The sequence below is a fragment of the Schistocerca serialis genome, chromosome 1 (assembly GCF_023864345.2).
Source record: "Schistocerca serialis cubense isolate TAMUIC-IGC-003099 chromosome 1, iqSchSeri2.2, whole genome shotgun sequence".
Lineage (NCBI taxonomy): Eukaryota > Metazoa > Arthropoda > Insecta > Orthoptera > Acrididae > Schistocerca > Schistocerca serialis.
The window spans coordinates 223,763,087-223,785,774 of NC_064638.1; the positions used below are offsets into that span (position 1 = coordinate 223,763,087).

Below are 22,688 nucleotides of genomic sequence, written 5' to 3' on the forward strand. Positions count from 1 at the left end.
GCTGAGGAAGTAGCCCTTACACGGCTTCGAATTCTGTTACGTCGTGAGGAGCCACCAACGTGTCAGACATGTGGGACACAGCTGTCGATACGACATATTTTACCTGAGTGTGTTTTATATGCGGGTGTGAGGTTGAAATGGGTCAAATGGCTCTGAGCACTATGGGACTTAACCGCTGAGGTCATCAGTCCCCTAGAATTTAGAACTACTTAACCCTAACTAACCTAAGGACATCACACACATCCATGCCCGAGGCAGGATTCGAACCTGCGACCGTAGCGGGTTTGAAGGAAGATTTAAGTTTACCACCAGACCTGCCCTCTATTTTAACTAATAATGGGGTGAGTGTGGCTAGAGTTTTACGTTTTTGTGTGATATCTGGACTTCTTCCCAACAAACATTGGGATTGAGATCTTAAGGTGCCGTAAAGTGGTTTGGTCACCCATTATTTGTAAGTGGTCACCCAGCCACAGTTAATTATTTTTACCTGTTTTGTACTGGTATTTTATTTTTAGTTTTATCTACCTGTTTTGATTTGCTGTGTCCAATCTTGAAATTTGAGCATTTACAATTCTCGCAAAGATCTTGGCTGCACTCGGCAACATTTATTTTGGGAACGGGCGCCGACAACCTCGTTGTTGTGCGCCCTAAAACACTAATCATAATCATCATCATCATCGGTCCCATCAGATTAGGGAAAGAAGGGGAAGGAAGTCGGCCCTGACCTTTCAAAGGAACCATCCCAGCGTTGCCTGGAGCGATTTAGGGAAATGACAGAAAACCTAAATCAGTATGGCCGGACGCAGGTTCGAACCGTCGTCCTCCCGAATGCGAGTCCAGTGTGGTAACCACTGCGCCACCTCGCTTGGTACTGTGTTGTCAGTAGAGAAGCACTAACAGCAGACTGGGTCGTTCAGGATTTCGAACGTGGACTAGCCGTTGGATGTCACCTGAGTAAGAAATCCATCATCAGTGATATTTCAACGTTTTTATAGCTCCACAAGTCGATTACTGCTGACGTGATTCTGAAGTTGAAACGCGAAGGAACAAGTACAGCTAAAACAAGACCAGACAGACCTAATGTACTGACGGACAGGGACCATCGAGCACTGAGGAGGGTGCTTGTAAAAATCTCATGAAATCAGCGAAAAGGAAGAATTAGTAGAGTCCAAAGTGTAGAATCAGTCCACCTAGTACAGGGACTGTGTGTAGGACGTTAAAAACAATGAGGTACAATGGTAAAGCGTACGCCTTCGTAGCTAAGTGGTTAGCTCAGTTGATTACCATGTGGTGGGCTCGAGTTCGATTTTAGGTACTGTCAGGTATTTTTTCCTTGATGTGAGGGCTGGTAAGGGGAACATTCAGCCTCGTGAGCCCAACTGAGGAGCTATTCGAAAGATCAGTAACGGACCCAAGATCAACAAACCCGACAACTGGGAGAACGTTGTGCCAACCTTTCTACTGCGTCAAATAATGCCATTGCCAGAAGACGACACAGCGGTCCTGGCCCGCCTCGGACAAAACCCGAAACTCTACGCTTTTTTTTTGTTTTTTTTTACGGTGGTCGATTACCTGTTCATAAGTCACATATTCCTATACTCATTGCTAGGGGACGCCAATGGACAGCAGAGGAATGGAAATGAGTAATTTCGAGTTATGAATTACGCTATACCGTATAGCAATCCGGTAGAAGAGTTTGGGTTTGGCGAATGCCTGGAGAGCGTTTCCTGCCGCAATGTGTAAAACCAGCAGTGAAGTACGGAGGAGGTGGTGTTACGATATGTGGGTATTTTGTGCGGTTAGGGCGTGCTCCTCTTACTGCGCTTAAGAAAGCGCTAAATGCGGAAGGATATGAACACACTTCATAGCGCTGTGTATTGCGTATCGTAGAGAAAGAGTTTAGAGGTGATGATTGCTTGTACCGGCAAAGTAACGCGCCGTGTCGTAAGGCAGCATCTGTCAGGCAATTGTTTGTGGACACTAACATTTCTCAAATGGAACGGCGTGTCCAAAGTCCCAACTGGAAGCCAGTGGAATACGTTTGGGATGAGTCAGAACGTCCAGACCCAGCGTCGAACATCACTAGCTTCTCGGGTTTCGGCTGTTGAGGAAGAGTGGACTGCCGTTCCTCCACAGACATTCGGACACCGCGTTGAAAGAGTCCGCAGCAGAGCTCAATCCATTATAGAGGCGAAGGGTGTACACATTCCATAACAATGTCCACAAATAGGTGTCAGGATTCTTTTGATCAGATATGTACACCGCCGCTCAACTTTCGGTTGCTCTGGACCGTTATTCCTAGATATTTTACAGTTATCACGGTTTCCAGTAATTTATCGCCGACAGTGGAAGAGAAATGGGTTCTTTCGTCTATTGATGCGCAATACATTGCACGTACTTACGTTGAGATCTTGGATCAAATGTTGATCTTACATACATCTTAACAACGCGTTTGGAGACACAATGCTCTCATCATCAGACTGTAAAAATTTAGCTAACGAGGCTAAAACACTACAAGATCGATCAACACAATCTCAAAGTTGTGTTTGTAGATCGTTTAGTTCAAAATGGTTCAAATGGCTTTGAGCACTATGGGACTTAACATCTGAGGTCATCAGTCCCCTATAACTTAGAACTACTTAAACCTAACTAACCTAAGGACATCACACACAACCATGCCCGAGGCAGGATTCGAACCTGCGACCGTATTGGTAGCGGAGTTCCAGACTGAAGCGCCTAGAACCGCTCGGCCACAACGGCCAGCAGATCTTTTAGTCCTTTAACCTCATTAGTTTTGTTTTACAACCTGATGATGAGAGTACTGCGTCTCGAAACCCGTTGTTAAGCTGTATGTACAACAGGAATACAGCTGAATACTACCAATTATTAGTGTAAAAACATAACAACCCTTACATCATACCTGATGGATAATATTAATGGGTGTCACGGTATCGAATGACTTCTGGAGGTCAAAGACGCCGCATCAACAAGTGCATCGTTATCGAAGACCCTCTGTAACTCATGAACGTACGAATAAGATCTCTGTTTGGGGAGCCCTTGTTGATTCCAGCAGAAGAGATTTTAGGCCTCCCCAAAGCTCTCAATGTTTAAGCAGAGGAAGTATCTCTGAAGTGTATGTCAGGTTGATGCCAGCGATTTAACGATTTGTTTACAAAGAACCGATACGGATTCGGAAGATATCAATATTGTGTAACACAACTAGCTCTTTATTCTCACGAAGTAATGAGTGCTATCGGCGGTAATGTCAAAGTGATTCCATAATTGTAGAAGGCTTTTGACACCGTTCCTCACAAGCGACTTCTATTCAGAATGCGTACCTATTGGGCAATTGCAAAAAATGGTTCAAATGGCTCTGAGCACTATGGGACTTAACATCTGTGGTCATCAGTCCCCTAGAACTTAGAACTACTTAAACCTAACTAACCTAAGGACATCACACACATCCATGCCCGAGGCAGGATTCGAACCTGCGACCGTAGCAGTCACGCGGTTCCAAACTGAAGCGCCTAGAACCGCACGGCCACACGGTCGGCTGGGCGATTGCATTCGTGATTTCATGTCAGGAAGGTCACAGTTCGTTGAAACTGACGGGAAATCGTCGAGTAAAAGAGAAGTAATATCCCGCGCTTTCCAGGAAAGTGTTATAGGCCTCCTGGTCTTCCTGATTTATATAAACGATTTAGGAGACAATCTGAACGGCTCTCTTAGATTGTTTGCAGATGATGCTGTTATTTACCGTCTTGCAAAGTCATCAGAGATCAAAAGCAATTGCAAAATGATTTAGACGAGATATCTGTACGGTGTAAAGAGTGGCAACTGACTCTAATTAACGAAAAGTCTAAAGTCATCCATACGATTATTAAAAGGAATCACCTAAATTTCGGTTACACGATAAATTACACACATATAAAGGCCGTCAATTCAGCTGATTACCTAGGAATTACGATTATGAACTACGCTGGAACGACAGATAGAGACATAGACAATGTTGTGAGGAAGATAAACTAAAAATTGCGTTTCATTGGCAGCACTTTGGGTATGTAACAGGTCTCTTAAAAAGATTGCATACACTATGCTTGTCCGTCCTCTGCTAGAGTACTGATGTACGGTATGGGATCTTTACCAGAGAGAACCGACGGAGGATATCGAAAAAGTCCAAAGACGGACAGCTCGTTTTGTTTTATCTTGAAATAGGGGAGAGTGTGTTACGAATTGTGAGAAGCGAGTTGGTGTCTTTAAAAGAAAGGCGTTTCTTGATTCGGCGAGACCTTTTCACGAAATTTCAGTCACCAAATTTCTCCTCAGAGCGTGAAAATATTTTACTAGTGCCCATTCACAAGATGCGAAATGATCGTCATAATGAAATAAGAGAAATCAGGTCTCCCACGGAAAGATTTGTTTGCTTTTCCCACTCGCTATTTGAGAGTGGGACGGTAGAGAAATAGCTTGATGGTGGTTCAATGAAGCATTTGCCATGCACCTAACTGTGAATTGCAGAGTAATCATGTAGATTTAATTGTAGATATAGATGTTGATATATGACTGTAAATATGTTCACTTCTACGGCGACCCTTTTTGACAACGGGACGGACTTTGCTTCTCTTTCCAGTTGCTTGAAACCCTTACTTATTAGAAACTATTGTTATTATTGTCACTGTACCCGTCACTTAAATAAATTCCTGTAGCGACGGTTGAGTCATAAAACCCGAAGCGTGGAAAACTCAAAGTAATTAAGCAACAGAGACACATTTTGGATGCCACGAAATGGTGGCATATTTATAGGCACCCCAGAGGAGTAAAAGAATTAACTGTTAGTTGGGAGTTTTCTTATGTTCGAGACTGGAATGCTAATTCAGTAGAGTGGATCAGAATGTTTTGAAACTGGAGCTCTAGAACGCTTGAAACAAATTTAAACCTAACTTGGTACACACATGAATTCGCACCACCAGACACCGTGGGCTTAAGGCCCACCTAGGACCTTAGCAGTTGCAGCTGAGGAAGTGGTGAAATGTAAGCATAACTCTGGAATGCCCGCAGCCTTTTCAACCGAACTTGGTACATGCGAGTACATGACTTATTATCAGGAAAAAAATACTGTGACCCTAGGGCACCACAATATTACAATGAAGTGATTACCCCTAGCTGCATACAGGCGTTGATATAAGTCAACGGGGACAGTTGAAAATGTGTGCCCCGACCGCGACTCTAACCCGAGATCTGCTGCGTAGATGGCAGACACGCTTTATCCATCTTTTTTTTGTAATCTTATTTTGTTCGTTATAGTTCGTTGCAATTATTCGTGGTGGACGTCCCCGTTAAAGTTAAGTGTTGATCCATTCACCCATTTTTTTTTTCTTATTAGAGAGGGATGCTAACCCTCTGACTGAACACGCTGAGCTACCGTGCCAGCCGTCCATCTGAGCCCCGGAGGACACAGGGGATAGTGCGACTGCAGGGACGTATCACTGGCATTCCACCCGTGAGACCCACATTCCCAGCTTATTGTGTCGCACTATATTCATAGTGCCCCTGCCCATTACACTCTTTACTCGCGGCTTTTTGCCTATTCCCGTAAGAGTTCGGGCACTGTTTATGCATCCGCACAGAAGAAGATTGTCAAATGGCCGGTGAGCCTTAACTATATATATATATATATATATATATATATATATATATATATATATATATATATATATATAACAATATTCTTGGCACGGGGACAACGGCGGGTCTACAGCAGAGATAGAGTTTCGACTGCATGGAATATTCACAAAAATTTCTTTTATAATTTGTATAGGGTATCTATAGTTTAAAGTCATGTAAATAATATGTTTCCCTTTCCACCACAGATAAATTTAATTCCCTCTGCTATCTCATAAATATGGGGTGAGTAAGTCACCGGCTGACGCAGAGTTCTGCATGTAAAAGTACTGTACGCCTATCGTGTCAGCTATTTCAGACACTTGTGACTGCCAGTGTACATTATTAAATTGCGTATTATTTCCATGTAGTGATGTGAGTTCGTAGTTTCGGGACTTTCTTACCGTGGGCCATGATCGAGGGAGATACAGCTACGCCTTACCTGAGACATCCGCGTTTTAAATGTTTATATTGGGGGAATAAATGTCCTGCAGATCTTCGCCACCTTTGGATGAATTTGCGTCTAAAACAAAATATTTCATGACTGTGGTTCAATTTATCCGTCATAACGAAACACACACAACACTGCTACTTCATAAAAGACCCTGTAAACAAATTATTTCGCAGATCATGCTGAGACTTTAGCCCTGTTTTTTGCATGGTCAGTGGATAATATTCGCGACAACTGGCCATGTTGTGACATGATTCAGTAGGTTTAAATACAAAAAGCTTGGTTTCAATCTGGCCATTCACATAATTTTGAAAATCTTAATCTACAGCAAAATATGATACCTGTAGCCCAACTACATATATGCTTTCTACCTATAAATTCGTCCGTGGAATTGAAGGGGTTATCTGGTAGAAACTATTTTTAATATTTTCATTCTCAGCAAACACTGTTATTTCACAAGGAAGGTGATCAAATATTTTTGTGCGTACATTCTTTGCTCCCGTCCCTCCAAGAATATGTTAGGTTGCGGAGAGTGAAGGCTATTTCTGTTCCTATTGTTATTTTTGTGAATTCTACTATTGAAGCATCCTAGCTGACTAAAACTGTGTGCAGTACGTGGACTTGAACCTAGATAAATTTCTGGGTTCGAGTCCGGCTCCAATATACAGTTTTAATCTAACTTGGAAGTTTGAAATTGCCATGCACTCCAATGCAGAACGAAAATTCAATCTGGAATACTACTTTTGTCTTCAATTTGTGCCTAATTCATCATAACAAACTTATTAAGAAAGTAAATGAATTGAGAGACTGGTAGTAAGCCCAATTTTTTACATTGCAACATCCATGAAGTTAGAGTCTAGATAGCAGATATTATCGTTAAAACACGTTTGTGTACAACGAATATTTCGTGTTTATTTGTAGAATAGCACCAGAAAATTATTCAGTATGACGTTAAGGAATGAAAGTATGAAAGTAAGTTAATTTATAATGATTTCGTCATCAAAATCAGCAATTACACCTAGGGAAAATGATCAAACGTTGGAGAAAGTCTACGACATGCAATTTCCAATCCAAGTTCCGATTGATATCCACAACCTGGGATTTTGAATTATCAGTTTTATATTTTCATTTCCCTGTGCCGTTTGTGAGCAACTCGATTTATGTTGTGATGTCACAGTATAAAACATAAAGTTTTTCGATATTATTGCCATCTTTCCGACCTCGTCCTCAGATACGTAATTCATTTCGTTCAGTAAAGACGGTCCAATCTGCGTCGCTCTGTCTCATCGTAGGCTTGAGAAATGATCTTCTGTGGCGCTCTTTTGGTCCAGACAAATAAAAGCAATAAAGACTGAGAAATACAATACGTGTCAATGATATTTGTTTCAAGATAAAGTTTTATGATCACTACATAATTCAAGGTAGTTTTCGTGATCGCTACAATGCAAGTCACTTTCTTTAGTTCGCCCCTCACATTATTTACAGGAATTACAATTCTATGGTATAAATGGAATAGCATATGAGTGGTTTAAGTCATATCTACAGAACAGGAAGCAAAAAAGTTTCCTTATATGAGCCAAGTGATTTAAATAAATTTTCCACTTCATCTAAGTGGGGTGAAATTACATTAGGTGTTCCACAGGGTTCAATCATGTGTCCCTTTCTGTTCTTGATATATGTGAACGACCTTCTTTCCTATCTGAAACAGGTAGCTGAACTGACGCTGTTTACTGATGATACAAGCATCATTATTAATCCAGTAAACGAAAGTTCAATTGAAAATTATACAAATAAGGTCTTTGGAAAAGTCATTAATTGGTTTTCTGCAAATGGGCTTGCTCTAAACTTTGAAAAAACACAGTACATCCAATTTTCTGCTGCAAAAAGTACAGTTCCTTCAATAAATATAACACATCAACAGAAGTCAGTAGACAGGGTCGAGCATACTAAGTTTTTGGGTGTACATATAGATGAGAATCTTGCTTGGAAAATTCCTATTTTGGATCTCCTAAAGCGACTATGTTCAGTGACTCTTGTGATCAGAATAATTGCCAATTTTGACGATACAGAAATTAGTAAGCTAACATACTTAGCAAACTTTCACTCTCTGATGTCATATGGAATAATATTTTGGGGTAACCCAACATTTAGACAAAAAGTATTCACTGCTCAAAAGTAAGTGGTTAGAATAATGTGTGGGGTTCATAGTCACACATCTTGTAGGCATCTTTTTAAAAGATTGGGAATTCCTACAATAGCCTCTCAATGCATCTACTCACTAATGAAATTTGTTCTCAGCAACATGGACCAGTTTAAAAACAACAGTGATATTCATGATTATAATACCAGAAAAAGAAAGACTTACACTATCCTTTGCTCAACCTCTGTTTGGCACAGAAAGGGGTAAAATATGCTGCTATTAAAAATTTCGACAAATTACCAGATGAAATAAGGTGTCTGACAGACAGCAGCAATAGCTTCAAAAATAAATTGAAATCATTTCTATCATTTCTTCTTGACTACTCTTTCTGTACCATAGATGAATTCTTGAATAGGATTAAATAATTCTATAAATATATGCATTTTGTGCCATTTAAGGGAATGGGGTAATGGGGTAAATAATAGAAAAATTAATCTTTAACTCCGTAGTGTAATATATATATATATATATATTAAAAATTTGTTTCATATGTGCATTTCTTGTGCACTTGACACGTTCCACATCATAACTGCTACCGTACCGTGCGATTGGTCAATGGAACACACAACAAACTAAACTAACTAACTAACTAACTGTGCAATATGACGAGCACTCGAGTCATCACCGGTTTCTGAATAAGTATTCAAAATCAGTGTCTTCTGATTACACATTAGCGACCTACGGTACAGTTAAATCAAGCAGGCTCAATACTTTTAACACAACGTGTCTATTGATGTTGCTATTTCGTGGGTAAAAAATACACCATTTAAAAGAAATACTATTATTATCATTATTGTGTATTGTAATATGAAATAACACAAATGCGTTTACTCTGGTCGATTTTACACAATTTAATAACAATAACAATGCATGAATTTTGGGATGATCATGCATTTCTCGCTCTTCATAATCTTCATTTTCATATCATAAATTGAAAGTTTCGAAAAGGTGGTAACTCAGATGAGGAACCCACCATTACGTCTTGTAATGTGTTGGGGCCTAGTATTTTGGAAAGCCCAAACATTTGCGGTGAAGAAGAAATGGAATATAATGAAATCCTTCTAAGTATAAAGTCAAGTATAAGTGCTTCTTTGTAACGTTCAATGCAAAGTCTCTTCTGAAAGTTGGATTACGGAAGGAACTGAACTTAATTCCAATTTTTCAGAAAGGCGTTTCTTGTTATTACCAGTCTGCTCTACACGTCCTCTCTATTTCGGCCATCGTTAATTATTTTGCCATCCAGATTGTAAAATTCGTCCACTACTTTTAACGGCTCATTTTTAATTTCCTTTAGTATCACATGATTCTACTGGCCTACTTTTCATTACACATAGGCATATTTTACTTTCGATTATAACGATCTTGCAATCTCTTTTCAAGATATTAGCAACTTACTTTCCGGGCCTTTTGCCATTTTTGAGAGAATTATGTCATTCATTTTAAGTTCCTTTATTCAAAAGGTACCGTTACCGGTTTCGAATCATTACAATTCATCATAATTATGTATTTATATTTTCGGAGAACTAACCAGTAAAAAATTCACCACATGTTCCAGTGAAAGCATGAAAGCTTTCTGACGATGAATTGTAATGATTCGAAACCGGTAACGGTACCTTTTGAATAAAGGAACTAAATTTGTGGCTGGTTGCTTTCTCAACACCATCAAAATTTGTCTTCAAATAACAGCCACGGTCTCCAACCATGTCATCATATGACAAAATTGCAGATAAGAAATGAATTTCTTTGCTGAACCTGAATGGAAAGGAATAGATCCTAATGGAAAACAGTAACTACCAGAAGTTAGAACGTAACAGTAGCCGTATTACGACACCAGGGAACTTCTTACATGGTGCCAGAGGGATCCATTCGGGATAAAACTTATACGAGTAGGGGGGCACAGAGATTAGAATATATTGAATAAATAATTGACGACGTTGGCTTTAGATGCTATTGTAGCCTACCTAGACTGATAGCTACCAGGATCCTATGGGGATCTCGTACTGGCGTGTCATATGTCTCACGCGTAGATATTTTTTTCTGGCGTAGTTTATTTCATACAATGCCGCCTTGATGTAATGTCGAATAGATGTACAGCTTTCAGAATCACAAAAATGCTGCATCCATGGATTAGGCGCATGGCTGACATAGTAATTAGGAATTATACGCTCATACCTGGACAAGATAAAGGTTGCATTGCACATGAGGAATTTTGTGCTTCGTTCACCAGTTTTTTTGTTAGGTCCTTTCGACAGTTTCACTGTTTCAGGGAAGCACGTACCTGTGTGGGGAGCACTATGAGTGCGACACATATCATGATGACCATGTAGAGCTGCGAGGGCCAGATGTCGGGTACGATGTCTCCGTAGCCGACCGTGGAGAACGTGACGACCACGTAGTAGGTCGACTGGAACAGGTTGAGGTGTCGGTGGCCGGCGCGCTGGAAGTGCTGGATCCCGCACACACTGCAACATGGCCAGAACAGTCTCGTTAAGCGGTTACACGTAAAGTGATTTACGAGCACGAGCAACAACCAGTTCCTTTCAATGATATTTGCTCTTGCTGCATCCAGCTACCACACAGAAAGTCACTTCTCGTAACTGCCCTTTTACAAAAATGGTGCAGGTCAAACAAGTAACCTTAAACATATCTACAAGGAGTACTTTACTTTTTCGTGTCTGGAAACTGCAATTTGTTTGCCCAGTATTGGGCAATGTCCAATGCTTCTTCTTTAGCCAGCCATAGATCGTCGAGGGTGCATCTGTGGGGGCTGGCAGGGCATTGTAGAAGATGTTCCACGTCCTGTCGAGTGCCGCAGTCGCATTTGTCGTCATTTTCGTCCAACAAACCCCATTTTATCAGATTAAATTTCACAGGAGCCACCCCAGTTCTGATGCGGTTAAGCATTCTCCAGGTTTTCCAATCACCGGAAACGCCGCTTGGTGGGTCCTCTCTTAGCGGATAGTAGATGGGGGTCTCTTCTAAGGCGCAACTTAGGAAACGGCGTCTGGATTTGAGTCTACTGGGGCCACACTCTAGGCCAAATATTGAGTGACGGCCATCAAAGGTTTGTTTTAGCTTCTCGGTACGTTCATGGGCTTTCCCACGTGAGTCAGGGTTTGTGAAACCTGCGGCCCTGTGAAGATTTTCTATGGGGGCTGGTTTCATGCAGCCTGTCAGTATCCTGCATGTTTCATTCAAGCTAATATCTACCTTTTTTGCGTGGGCGGATCTGCACAATACCGGGCAGGCATATTCGGCAGTTGAGAAGCACAAAGCATGGGCTTAAGTTCTGACCACGGTAGGTTTGGCACCCCATTTGCTATTGGATAGCTTTCTTATTACGGAATTTCGTGCTACTTTTTTGCGTGTTTTTTCGCCATGATATTTGTATGTCAGTGTTCTGTCCAGCACGTCGCCAAGGTAGGTGGGAGTATCTGTGTTTTCCTGTAATGTCCCATCCCAGGTAACACTGAGCCTGTACTTTGCCTGCCTCGAGTTCAGATGGAATGCACTCACTTGAGTTTTGGAGGGATTGGGTTTTAGAGAATTCTTTTGTAGTAGGTTGACATGGAGAAAGGGCGGTTTCTAGTTTCTCCTAGATGGCTTCAAACCTGTTGCCTTGAACTGTTATTGCCAGGTCGTCTGCATATACAAGAGTTTTGGTTTTGTCTGGAGTTGGTTGATCATTTGTATATATGTTGTATAGGATTGGCGCCAACACGCTCCCTTGGGCGAGCCCATTTTTCTGATTCCGCCATCGAGTAAATATATCAAGGTGTGATTTTCGCTGAGTTTTGGCAGTGTGGTTAATTTATGACCTACACAAGTAATTCCCAACGTGTCTAGCTGCAGAACCGTAACACCTACTTTGATTGCATAGTTTTTTTTAATACAACTGTACACTTCTTTTTTAGTATTCGAAAGAGCCTTCGAAGATGATTTCAACGACATAACAGATAACCCCTGCGCAAACTGTCCTTCACTGCCAGGAGAGGTGGTCACACAAACATTTGCTGTACTGCACCAAATGTAAGTAAACATATACACTCCTGGAAATTGAAATAAGAACACCGTGAATTCATTGTCCCAGGAAGGGGAAACTTTATTGACACATTCCTGGGGTCAGATACATCACATGATCACACTGACAGAACCACAGGCACATAGACACAGGCAACAGAGCATGCACAATGTCGGCACTAGTACAGTGTATATCCACCTTTCGCAGCAATGCAGGCTGCTATTCTCCCATGGAGACGATCGTAGAGATGCTGGATGTAGTCCTGTGGAACGGCTTGCCATGCCATTTCCACCTGGCGCCTCAGTTGGACCAGCGTTCGTGCTGGACGTGCAGACCGCGTGAGACGACGCTACATCCAGTCCCAAACATGTTCAATGGGGGACAGATCCGGAGATCTTGCTGGCCAGGGTAGTTGACTTACACCTTCTAGAGCACGTTGGGTGGCACAGGATACATGCGGACGTGCATTGTCCTGTTGGAACAGCAAGTTCCCTTGCCGGTCTAGGAATGGTAGAACGATGAGTTCGATGACGGTTTGGATGTACCGTGCACTATTCAGTGTCCCCTCGACGATCACCAGTGGTGTACGGCCAGTGTAGGAGATCGCTCCCCACACCATGATGCCGGGTGTTGGCCCTGTGTGCCTCGGTCGTATGCAGTCCTGATTGTGGCGCTCACCTGCACGGCGCCAAACACGCATACGACCATCATTGGCACCAAGGTAGAAGCGACTCTCATCGCTGAAGACGACACGTCTCCATTCGTCCCTCCATTCACGCCTGTCGCGACACCACTGGAGGCGGGCTGCACGATGTTGGGGCGTGAGCGGAAGACGGCCTAACGGTGTGCGGGACCGTAGCCCAGCTTCATGGAGACGGTTGCGAATGGTTCTCGCCGATACCCCAGGAGCAACAGTGTCCCTAATTTGCTGGGAAGTGGCGGTGCGGTCCCCTACGGCACTGCGTAGGATCCTACGGTCTTGGAGTGCATCCGTGCGTCGCTGCGGTCCGGTCCCAGGTCGACGGGCACGTGCACCTTCCGCTGACCACTGGCGACAACATCGATGTACTGTGGAGACCTCACGCCCCACGTGTTGAGCAATTCGGCGGTACGTCCACCCGGCCTCCCACATGTCCACTATACGCCCTCGCTCAAAGACCGTCAACTGCACATACGGTTCACGTCCACGCTGTCGCGGCATGCTACCAGTGTTAAAGACTGCGATGGAGCTCCGTATGCCACGGCAAACTGGCTGACACTGACGGCGGCGGTGCACAAATGCTGCGCAGCTAGCGCCATTCGACGGCCAACACCGCTGTTCCTGGTGTGTCCGCTGTGCCGTGCGTGTGATCATTGCTTGTACAGCCCTCTCGCAGTGTCCGGAGCAAGTATGGTGGGTCTGACACACCGGTGTCAATGTGTTCTTTTTTCCATTTCCAGGAGTGTAATTCAGATAGGCTCTGAGCACTATGCGACTTAACTTCTGAGGTCATAAGTCGCCTAGAACGTAGAACTAATTAAACCTAACTAACCTAAGGACATCACACACATCCATGCCCGAGGCAGGATTCGAACCTGCGACCGTAGCGGTCGCTCGGGTCCAGACTGTAGCGCCTAGAACCGCACGGCCACTCCGGCCGGCTAATTCAGATAGGATTCACATGCTTATTATTCTGAATATCATATCAAGCGCTCAAAGTATTGATAATGAGCAATGATGCGTGCAATTAAGCGATAACACTGCACGACGAATTTCATTTGGAATTATACCAGCACAAGCGAGTGTTACATTGCAAGTCATGTCTTTGGTAGTTGTCCGTCTTCCCTTGCGAACCTCATGTTTTAATTTGCCCACATAAAAACAGTCGGAGATGTTATGTCTGTCGACTGCATAGGCCATTCATTTAAGTTCTCCGAACGACCGATTCAACTATCTCCAACAGTTCTGTTGAAGTATGTAATTATATTTTAGGGAAAGGCGGAACATCCGTCATGTTTGTACCACTTGAACTGCTTTACGTCCAATGGGATGTTTTTTAAAAATGCGGAAGTACATCTGTTATGATCTGTCGATACCGGTAGCTACTTACAGCCTGATGAAATAGTGACAAAGACAGCGATTCTTGAAAAGCCAAGACCACACGTTGACATACAAAAGTCGTTGTTTACATATTTCTCTCTGGCAGCGTGGCGTTTTGAATAATCAATGGTGCAGACTGGGAAGATTGATTTGCCCATGGATTATGAACAATGCTTTGTCCACAGCATAGATACGCCGCATGATTTAAGATATTCGTAGACAGCATTCGGTGAATTTTAACCAATTTTAAAGTTATTGTTGTGAAACTGTTGATGAAGTGAGATAAGAAAACAATGACGTACGTTGGAATGTAGTATTCGCAGAACACTGATATGGCTAGGTCTAGTTTCACACGAAACTGTGCCGTGTCTAAAAGCACAATCGATTTCCCCACCACCAGAGATTCTCTTTAAGTCATCTGTCACACTCGTCCCAGAAGGAGGTGGAAGGTGTGTGGCATTTAGGGACGTGAAAGCCTCCCGGCTGAGCTGGGGTTAGGTGTGGATGGCGCTGAGCAGTCAGCTGCAGCGATCGGAACTGTAGCCCGATTAAAATTAATTGATAGTTGACGCTTCACGCGATGTAGCTGTTTTCCTCCAATCAGAGCGCTCAATGTCACGCCAGAATCATTCGCCATCGCTAAACTGCTGAAACCTCCAATTTATTGTCCGGCTTTCTTTCTTGTTGGCCTTTTTATTTCATATTTCACCACACCTGATAACCCCACGAAAACCAAGTCTCTCTCCCCCTCTTTCTCTTTCTCTCTCTCTCTCTCTCTCTCTCTCTCTCTCTCTCTCTCTCTCTCTCTCTCTCTCTCACACACACACACTCACACTCACACTCACACTCACACACACACACACACACACACACACACACACACACACACACACACACACACACACACGTACGCACACACGCACACCGATGCTGACGAAATACACACGTTTCCTACACAGCACTAACCAAACACTACCGGATTCTTCCGCACAAGACGCGATTCAGAGTCATTTATACAGTTATTCGTGATTCGTGAAGCTGACTTTTTGAAGGCTATCAATTAGCTGTTGTGGCTGAGACACCAGAGTAATAAATACAATGGCATTTTGCAGCATAATGGTATAACGTACTTGTTAGCGTATAAACTAATTTGTGGAAGGTCGAAGGTTTGCGTCTCGTCAAAGGCAGCGAAATTTTTTATTTGCATAAGTCTCATAAGACTTTTAATTATCATTTTTATTCAATTAATTGGCTGAAATTCTTTTTAGTTTCTAATACTCTGCCGTGTCATTTTCATCATCGTATTGACTTCTTTCTTTGCCCTTATTTTCTCGTATGCGGGGCATACGGAAAGGTGTGTTATGATATAGAGCACACAAACTGTGTCAGTACACACGAGCCGGCCGTGGTGGCCGAGCGGTTCTAAGCACTTCGATCCGGAACCGCGCGACTGCTACAGTCGCAGGTTCGAATCCTGCCTCGGGCATGGATGTGTGTGATGTCCTTAGGTTAGTTAGGTTTAAGTAGTTCTAAGTTCTAGGGGACTGATGTTAAGTCCCATAGTGCTCAGAGCCATTTGAACCAAGTACACACGGAGTGTCTCATTAAGCACATTAAACCGAAGTTGACTGTACAATTGCGTGTACTGTGTATTAAACCGGGGACATGGAAACGATGGAGAGGCTTCGTCCTACCGTAGTCCTCAGTGGTTCACAACCCCACAGCAGTCCAACCACTCCACCGCCGCCCCACACTGAACCCAGGGTTCTTGTGCGGTTCGGCCACCAGTGGATTGCTATCACTGCATCTGAAGATCTCTTCGAAACTCTCAGCGTTATCCTGGGATTGGGCAGATAGCTCTACCTGGGCGCTATCTGACTGGTCAAAACAACAAGCCAAGGTCCGCCAAATGTCAAAGTATTCTCGTCTCGAGGTCCAATAGCAAGAAGGGAATGCACCACGTCGACGCACCGTAATTAATCTCACGGATAGAATCTTGTACGACGCAGCTGTTGCAATGCCCGAGAAAGGTTTGAACTATGCACCAACACCACGGACAGCTCCAATCCAAGATGTTATAGCTGGCATATAACAGGCAATTTTGAAGCTGCCCAGTGACGTGGCAGATAAGATTAGGAGGGACACATGCCGAATTTTAACACCACCCCACCAAGCAAGTTCAACAGGTCAGCAGAAAGGAAGGCTCTGCGAGACTTGAGAGCGAACAACGAACTCGTCATTTTAACTGCCGACAAGGGGAACGCCACCGTCCTTCTCTCTCGAATTGAATACAACAGCAAGACGGAGGTGCTGCTCGACGATCCTGGCTATCGCAAGCTAAGAGAGGATCCGACTGGCAAGATCCAGGGAAAAACATTAGATCTTCTCAAGAAAAGATCTATTCCTTTCTAAAGTGACTAAAAGCCTACGACAACAGGACGCAGTTCCTCCAAGACTTTACGGCCTACCTAAGATACGTAAGGATGGGACTCCTCTCCGACCAATAGTGAGCGACATTGGAGCTCCTACTTACTTGCTAGCCACACATCTTACTACACTGTTGGGACCTCTCATAGGCAGGTGTGATCACCATATCCGAAATTCAGAGGACTTCATAGAACGCCTGAAGACACTTCAGCTACAAGCGTCGGATATTTTGTTTAGTTTTGACGTTATATCTTTGTTTACGAAAGTACATCTGCAGGACTCGTTAGAGCTTATCAGCAGCCAGTTTGAGAGAGATATTGTTGCATTATTTAAACATGTGTTTACTTCCACTTATTTCTTTTTCAATTACCAGTTTTTGAGCAAGTGGACGGTGTCGCCATGGGAAGTCCTCTGTCTCCCATGGTGGCCAACTACACTCCTGGAAATTGAAATAAGAACACCGTGAATTCATTGTCCCAGGAAGGGGAAACTTTATTGACACATTCCTGGGGTCAGATACATCACATGATCACACTGACAGAACCACAGGCACATAGACACAGGCAACAGAGCATGCACAATGTCGGCACTAGTACAGTGTATATCCACCTTTCGCAGCAATGCAGGCTGCTATTCTCCCATGGAGACGATCGTAGAGATGCTGGATGTAGTCCTGTGGAACGGCTTGCCATGCCATTTCCACCTGGCGCCTCAGTTGGACCAGCGTTCGTGCTGGACGTGTAGACCGCGTGAGACGACGCTTCATCCAGTCCCAAACATGCTCAATGGGGGAGAGATCCGGAGATCTTGCTGGCCAGGGTAGTTGACTTACACCTACTAGAGCACGTTGGGTGGCACGGGATACATGCGGATGTGCATTGTCCTGTTGGAACAGCAAGTTCCCTTGCCGGTCTAGGAATGGTAGAACGATGGGTTCGATGACGGTTTGGATGTACCGTGCAGTATTCAGTGTCCCCTCGACGATCACCAGTGGTGTACGGCCAGTGTAGGAGATCGCTCCCCACACCATGATGCCGGGTGTTGGCCCTGTGTGCCTCGGTCGTATGCAGTCCTGATTGTGGCGCTCACCTGCACGGCGCCAAACACGTATACGACCATCATTGGCACCAAGGCAGAAGCGACTCTCATCGCTGAAGACGACACGTCTCCATTCGTCCCTCCATTCACGCCTGTCGCGACACCACTGGAGGCGGGCTGCACGATGTTGGGGCGTGAGCGGAAGACGGCCTAACGGTGTGCGGGACCGTAGCCCAGCTTCATGGAGACGGTTGCGAATGGTCCTCGCCGATACCCCAGGAGCAACAGTGTCCCTAATTTGCTGGGAAGTGGCGGTGCAGTCCCCTACGGCACTGCGTAGGATCCTACGGTCTTGGCGTGCATCCGTGCGTCGCTGTGGTCCGGTCCCAGGTCGACGGGCACGTGCACCTTCCGCCGACCACTGGCGACAACAATTATGTACTGTGGAGACCTCACGCCCCACGTGTTGAGCAATTCGGCGGTACGTCCACCCGGCCTCCCGCATGCCCACTATATGCCCTCGCTCAAAGTCCGTCAACTGCACATACGGTTCACGTCCACGCTGTCGCGGCATGCTACCAGTGTTAAAGACTGCAATGGAGCTCCGTATGCCACGGCAAACTGGCTGACACTGACGGCGGCGGTGCACAAATGCTGCGCAGCTAGCGCCATTCGACGGCCAACACCGCGGTTCCTGGTGTGTCCGCTGTGCCGTGCGTGTGATCATTGCTTGTACAGCCTAGAGATGGGGGATGCACTCTTGAACTAATTCATAGAGTTGAATCTTTCAAAGGAGTGAACAATCAGTGATTCAGAAAAAAAGAACGGTAGCTCCAAACGTTTCCCACGGCAGAGAGAGAGAGAGAGAGAGAGAGAGAGAGAGACGGAGCATATCAGCGGCGCCTCTGCTGGTCACAGCACAGTGCACGCCACACAACACAGCCAGCGCCGGCCTCTGCCCTAGTGATGGAGAGCTCGTGAATGAGTCGTTCAAATGAACGCTTCACTCTAGTGAAGTGTGAACTAACCACTCAATTTCAATGAACTGGTACTTCAAACTCTTCACAGATAGCACACTCCACACTTTTTTCTAGTTCAGCCACTCTCTTCCCCTCTTCCACTCCCACTACATCGGCGCTATGTCACTCATCCTCCCATCACTTCAGTCCTCCCTCTACTGCCTGTCGACGAATCGCGCGGTGTTAGTGGAGAACGATAAGTTTAGGAGTGGTTGCGGTGGTGAGGGGCGAGGGGAAGGCAGCGTCAGCTGCTTCCTGCAGTGCTGACATCATTACCTGTGACTATTTGTGCATTTACACTTCGCGTCTACGGGTGGCCAACCGTTGGCAGCGCTTGCAGACAAATGAATATTAAAGACGAAAATAAAATGCTTACCTTGTGAGTCTGGAACCGAAGCATGCGTGGAATCCACGCTTGAAAGATAATCGTTCATGTAGGAATGTTTATCTCGTATATGTTATTGAAATAATTACACTAAATGTCATTTGAGGATTGTCCTCATTAAATTTAAAAAAATACATTTATATTTATGTATGAACATCAACGGATTTGGCGAATGTTCAGAGATTTCCGTTTAAAAACATGATTTGTTCCACTTTTTTTCCTGTCAGGCGATTTCTTCTGTCAGTTATAAGGTGTCCTGCCTTTCTTTCACACAGCGTGGAGGTTGCAACAATACACAGCCGTATTTTTGGAAATTCACAGAGCGAGGGGTATACTGACAGCCGTTCAGACCACCACTGAAGTGGATTGCCTTGTTCTTGTAGCAGGGGCTCTTGTAAATATTTGTCCACTTCCACTATCGCAGCAGCTCTAGGGTATGGATTACCCTGCAGCCTGGAAAACACTTCATCAAATTCGAGCCAGAGACTAGAAGTAAATTCAGTGGTTGGAACTGAGATTGTTGCAGTAGCCGTGGATCTATTAGTCACAAATTTCTAATCAGGTTTAATTTCACTTTTTCAGCAGAATTTTTATCAGAAAAACTATGTAATCTGACCGGGGATCCAATGAAGTCGCTTCTGCGAAAATGGAATTTTCCTCTATATTTCGAAACCGTCGTTTTAGGTCTTCAGCTAACTTTTCGGCCATCTGTTGCACGTCTACATGAATTTCAGTGTTATTAACAAACCTGCAACACGATTTTTTCAACGAGCGACTAACGAGTATAACTTTAGAAGCAGTGACACCATTCTCACTTGACATTTCCTCAGTGCAGTCTTTGAAAACTTTCAAGAGGTCACAGGCTTGTGTTACACTTGCAATGTCCTCTGCAGTCAGATTTGGAAGATCAGGATAATTCAGAGTGATAACTGTCATTAGGGAATTCTTAACTTCGATTATTCTTCGCAGCATATAAGTTGAATTCCATCTTGTAACAGTGCCCTGTTTTAGTGTCAGCACTGGCCCTTTTAACTGTTCCTGCATCTTTTTCAGTTTAGTGCAGGCGTGCGAACTTCTTTTAAAAAATTCAACTTCTTTTTTACTTTATTCAGAATGGGTTGAATGTGCGGAAGTCCATTCTGAACAATTAAATCGAGTGTGTGCGCAAAGCAGGGGATGTGTTTCCAGGCAGTGAGTCTTATAGCTGCCACAATGTTAGCAGCATTGTCGCTAACAACACACACGACTTTTTTTCTTGAATGCCCCATTCCCTTGTGACACGTCACAGTACTTCGGAGATTTTTTCTGGCGTGTACCTTTCGTCGTATTTAAAGCACTCTAGGAGGGAAGACGCCAGCTCCAGGTCTTTAACATAGTGTGCTGTCACCGACAAATAACTCTGATTTGTGGCTGACGCCCACCCATCCATTGTCAGCACAACCGCTTCCGCAGAATTAATTTTGACTCTCACAATTTCTTTCATCATGGCGTACTGTTGTAGTAGTAGTGTATTGGACATGGTCTTCCGAGGTGGCATTCTGTAAGCACCATTCAGTTTGCCTGCAAAACTTTGGAAATGTTTGCTTTCCACCATGTTGAAGGGTAATGTTCCGCGATATTGATGTCTGCTGTCTGATAATGAAGTGATACTGTTATTTTCTGGCACCGACTGCTGTTCGCTTCTGGCAATTGCTGATGTTGGTTCCGGATTGTCCGGGTTATTTGGCCAAGAAATATCGGAAGATGCAGGAGCAGGGGGCGCTAAGCGCCTGACTGACAATGACACTGTTGGATGCAGCACTCGAACATGATGCGCTAGATTAAATGTATTTCCTCCTTTGTATGAAATACACTTAGAACAACAGTTGCACTTTGCTTTCCAATCACCTAAATCGGCGAAGAAACCCCAGATTTCACTACTTTTACTCGATCGCGAGTTGCTAGCCACTGTATAAGAGTGAACAGACACAAACTGCTTTCCGAATAAAATAAAGTGGGATTTTACCTGAAATCGTACCAATGACTACAGGTGGCAGTTTACGGTTTGAATTTGGAGGGTTATTATTCTCAACAAAAATAAAATCTACAGGAAAACTTCTGAAAATGGTTCAAATGGCTCTGAGCACTATGGGACTTAACATCTATGGTCATCAGTCCCCTAGAACTTAGAACTACTTAAACCTAACTAACCTAAGGACATCACACACATCCATGCCCGAGGCAGGATTCGAACCTGCGACCGTAGCAGTCGCGCGGCTCCGGACTGAGCGCCTAGAACCGCTAGACCACCGCGGCCGGCGGAAAACTTCTGAATAATTACTTAACGTACGTATATAGACTTTGTGACAGTGGTTAATATACTCATTCTATTTTGGATTAAATTTTAAAAGGAACATAAATTTGGACTTCATTTCGTTTGTAGCCCTAGTTTTCGGTCCATGAATGTAACAAATAAGGTTTCACTTGGCCGATAAAAACTTTTTTGGGCGCTTCATGAGAAAATGTCGAGTAATATTAAATGTAATACCTTCTTTATATGTGACAGGCTTCTCTGTTTATCTTTCCTTTGTCCCCTTCGACCATGCTCTATTTCAGTTAACCCAGACGTTCTAAGAGGGTAAAATGTGTGCACGTTACTGCATAATTCGGCCATCTGTTGGTAAAATTATGAAGTATTACGAGGCTTTATTGTACGAGCGAGGCGAAGCGAGCATAGCCGCGGCTGGGCGGCGAACCGGGCAACTTCACCAGGAGGCTTCCGTACTTCATGAATGAACTACTTCATTTGAACGCTTCACGGCAAAGAGTGAAATGAATGAAGTAGATCATGGGAATGAACGAGTTCGACCCATCTCTACTCTGCCCTGCTTCTACCTTGGCTGCCTCCATTGTGCAGTGCCCCATTGGATTTAGTGTTTCACATATGCCGTGCCGTCTCTGTGCGTCGTCTGCCGCGCGCAGTGTCTGGCGCAGCTTGACTTCGCATCGCACTCTGTCGGCGATCGTTTCAGTCGCACGTCCTGCCCTCTGGGCAGTTGATGCGAGCAACAGGACAGAGAGCCACCTAGCGGATAACATAGGAACTACTTGCAACAACCTGCTCGCAAGAGAACAGACGATTTGTCTCGGAGCGGGTGAGTTCACCGCTCCCCCCACCCTCGGAACTCGCCCGCTCAACGCTCACCCCACCGTCTCGACTCTAGCCAGAGCGTTGAGCAAAGCGACTCAGGTGTCACTCTGGTCTCTGCGGTCTCGGCTCACGCAGTAATACAGCTCGCGGCTCGACCTGCTCGACTCAGCGGCTCGGCATCGGAGTTCGTCTCTACTGGATATTGTTCTTCGTAGTAATACCGCTACGTATATTACATTATTATGTTATGTATACATCATTTGTTTTTATTTTATT

At 44.3% G+C, this 22,688-nt stretch overlaps 1 protein-coding gene across 1 annotated transcript in view; it reads right to left on the reverse strand.

Annotated features, from left to right (window-relative positions):
• The window catches only part of LOC126460891 (potassium channel subfamily T member 2), a 627,462-nt gene that overhangs the window by 313,411 nt on the left and 291,363 nt on the right, over positions 1-22,688 (reverse strand). Inside the window, exon 7 of the mRNA XM_050095956.1 lies at positions 10,591-10,774. Coding sequence (XP_049951913.1) covers positions 10,591-10,774 — 184 coding nt within the window. The remainder of the gene's footprint in view (positions 1-10,590; positions 10,775-22,688) is intronic.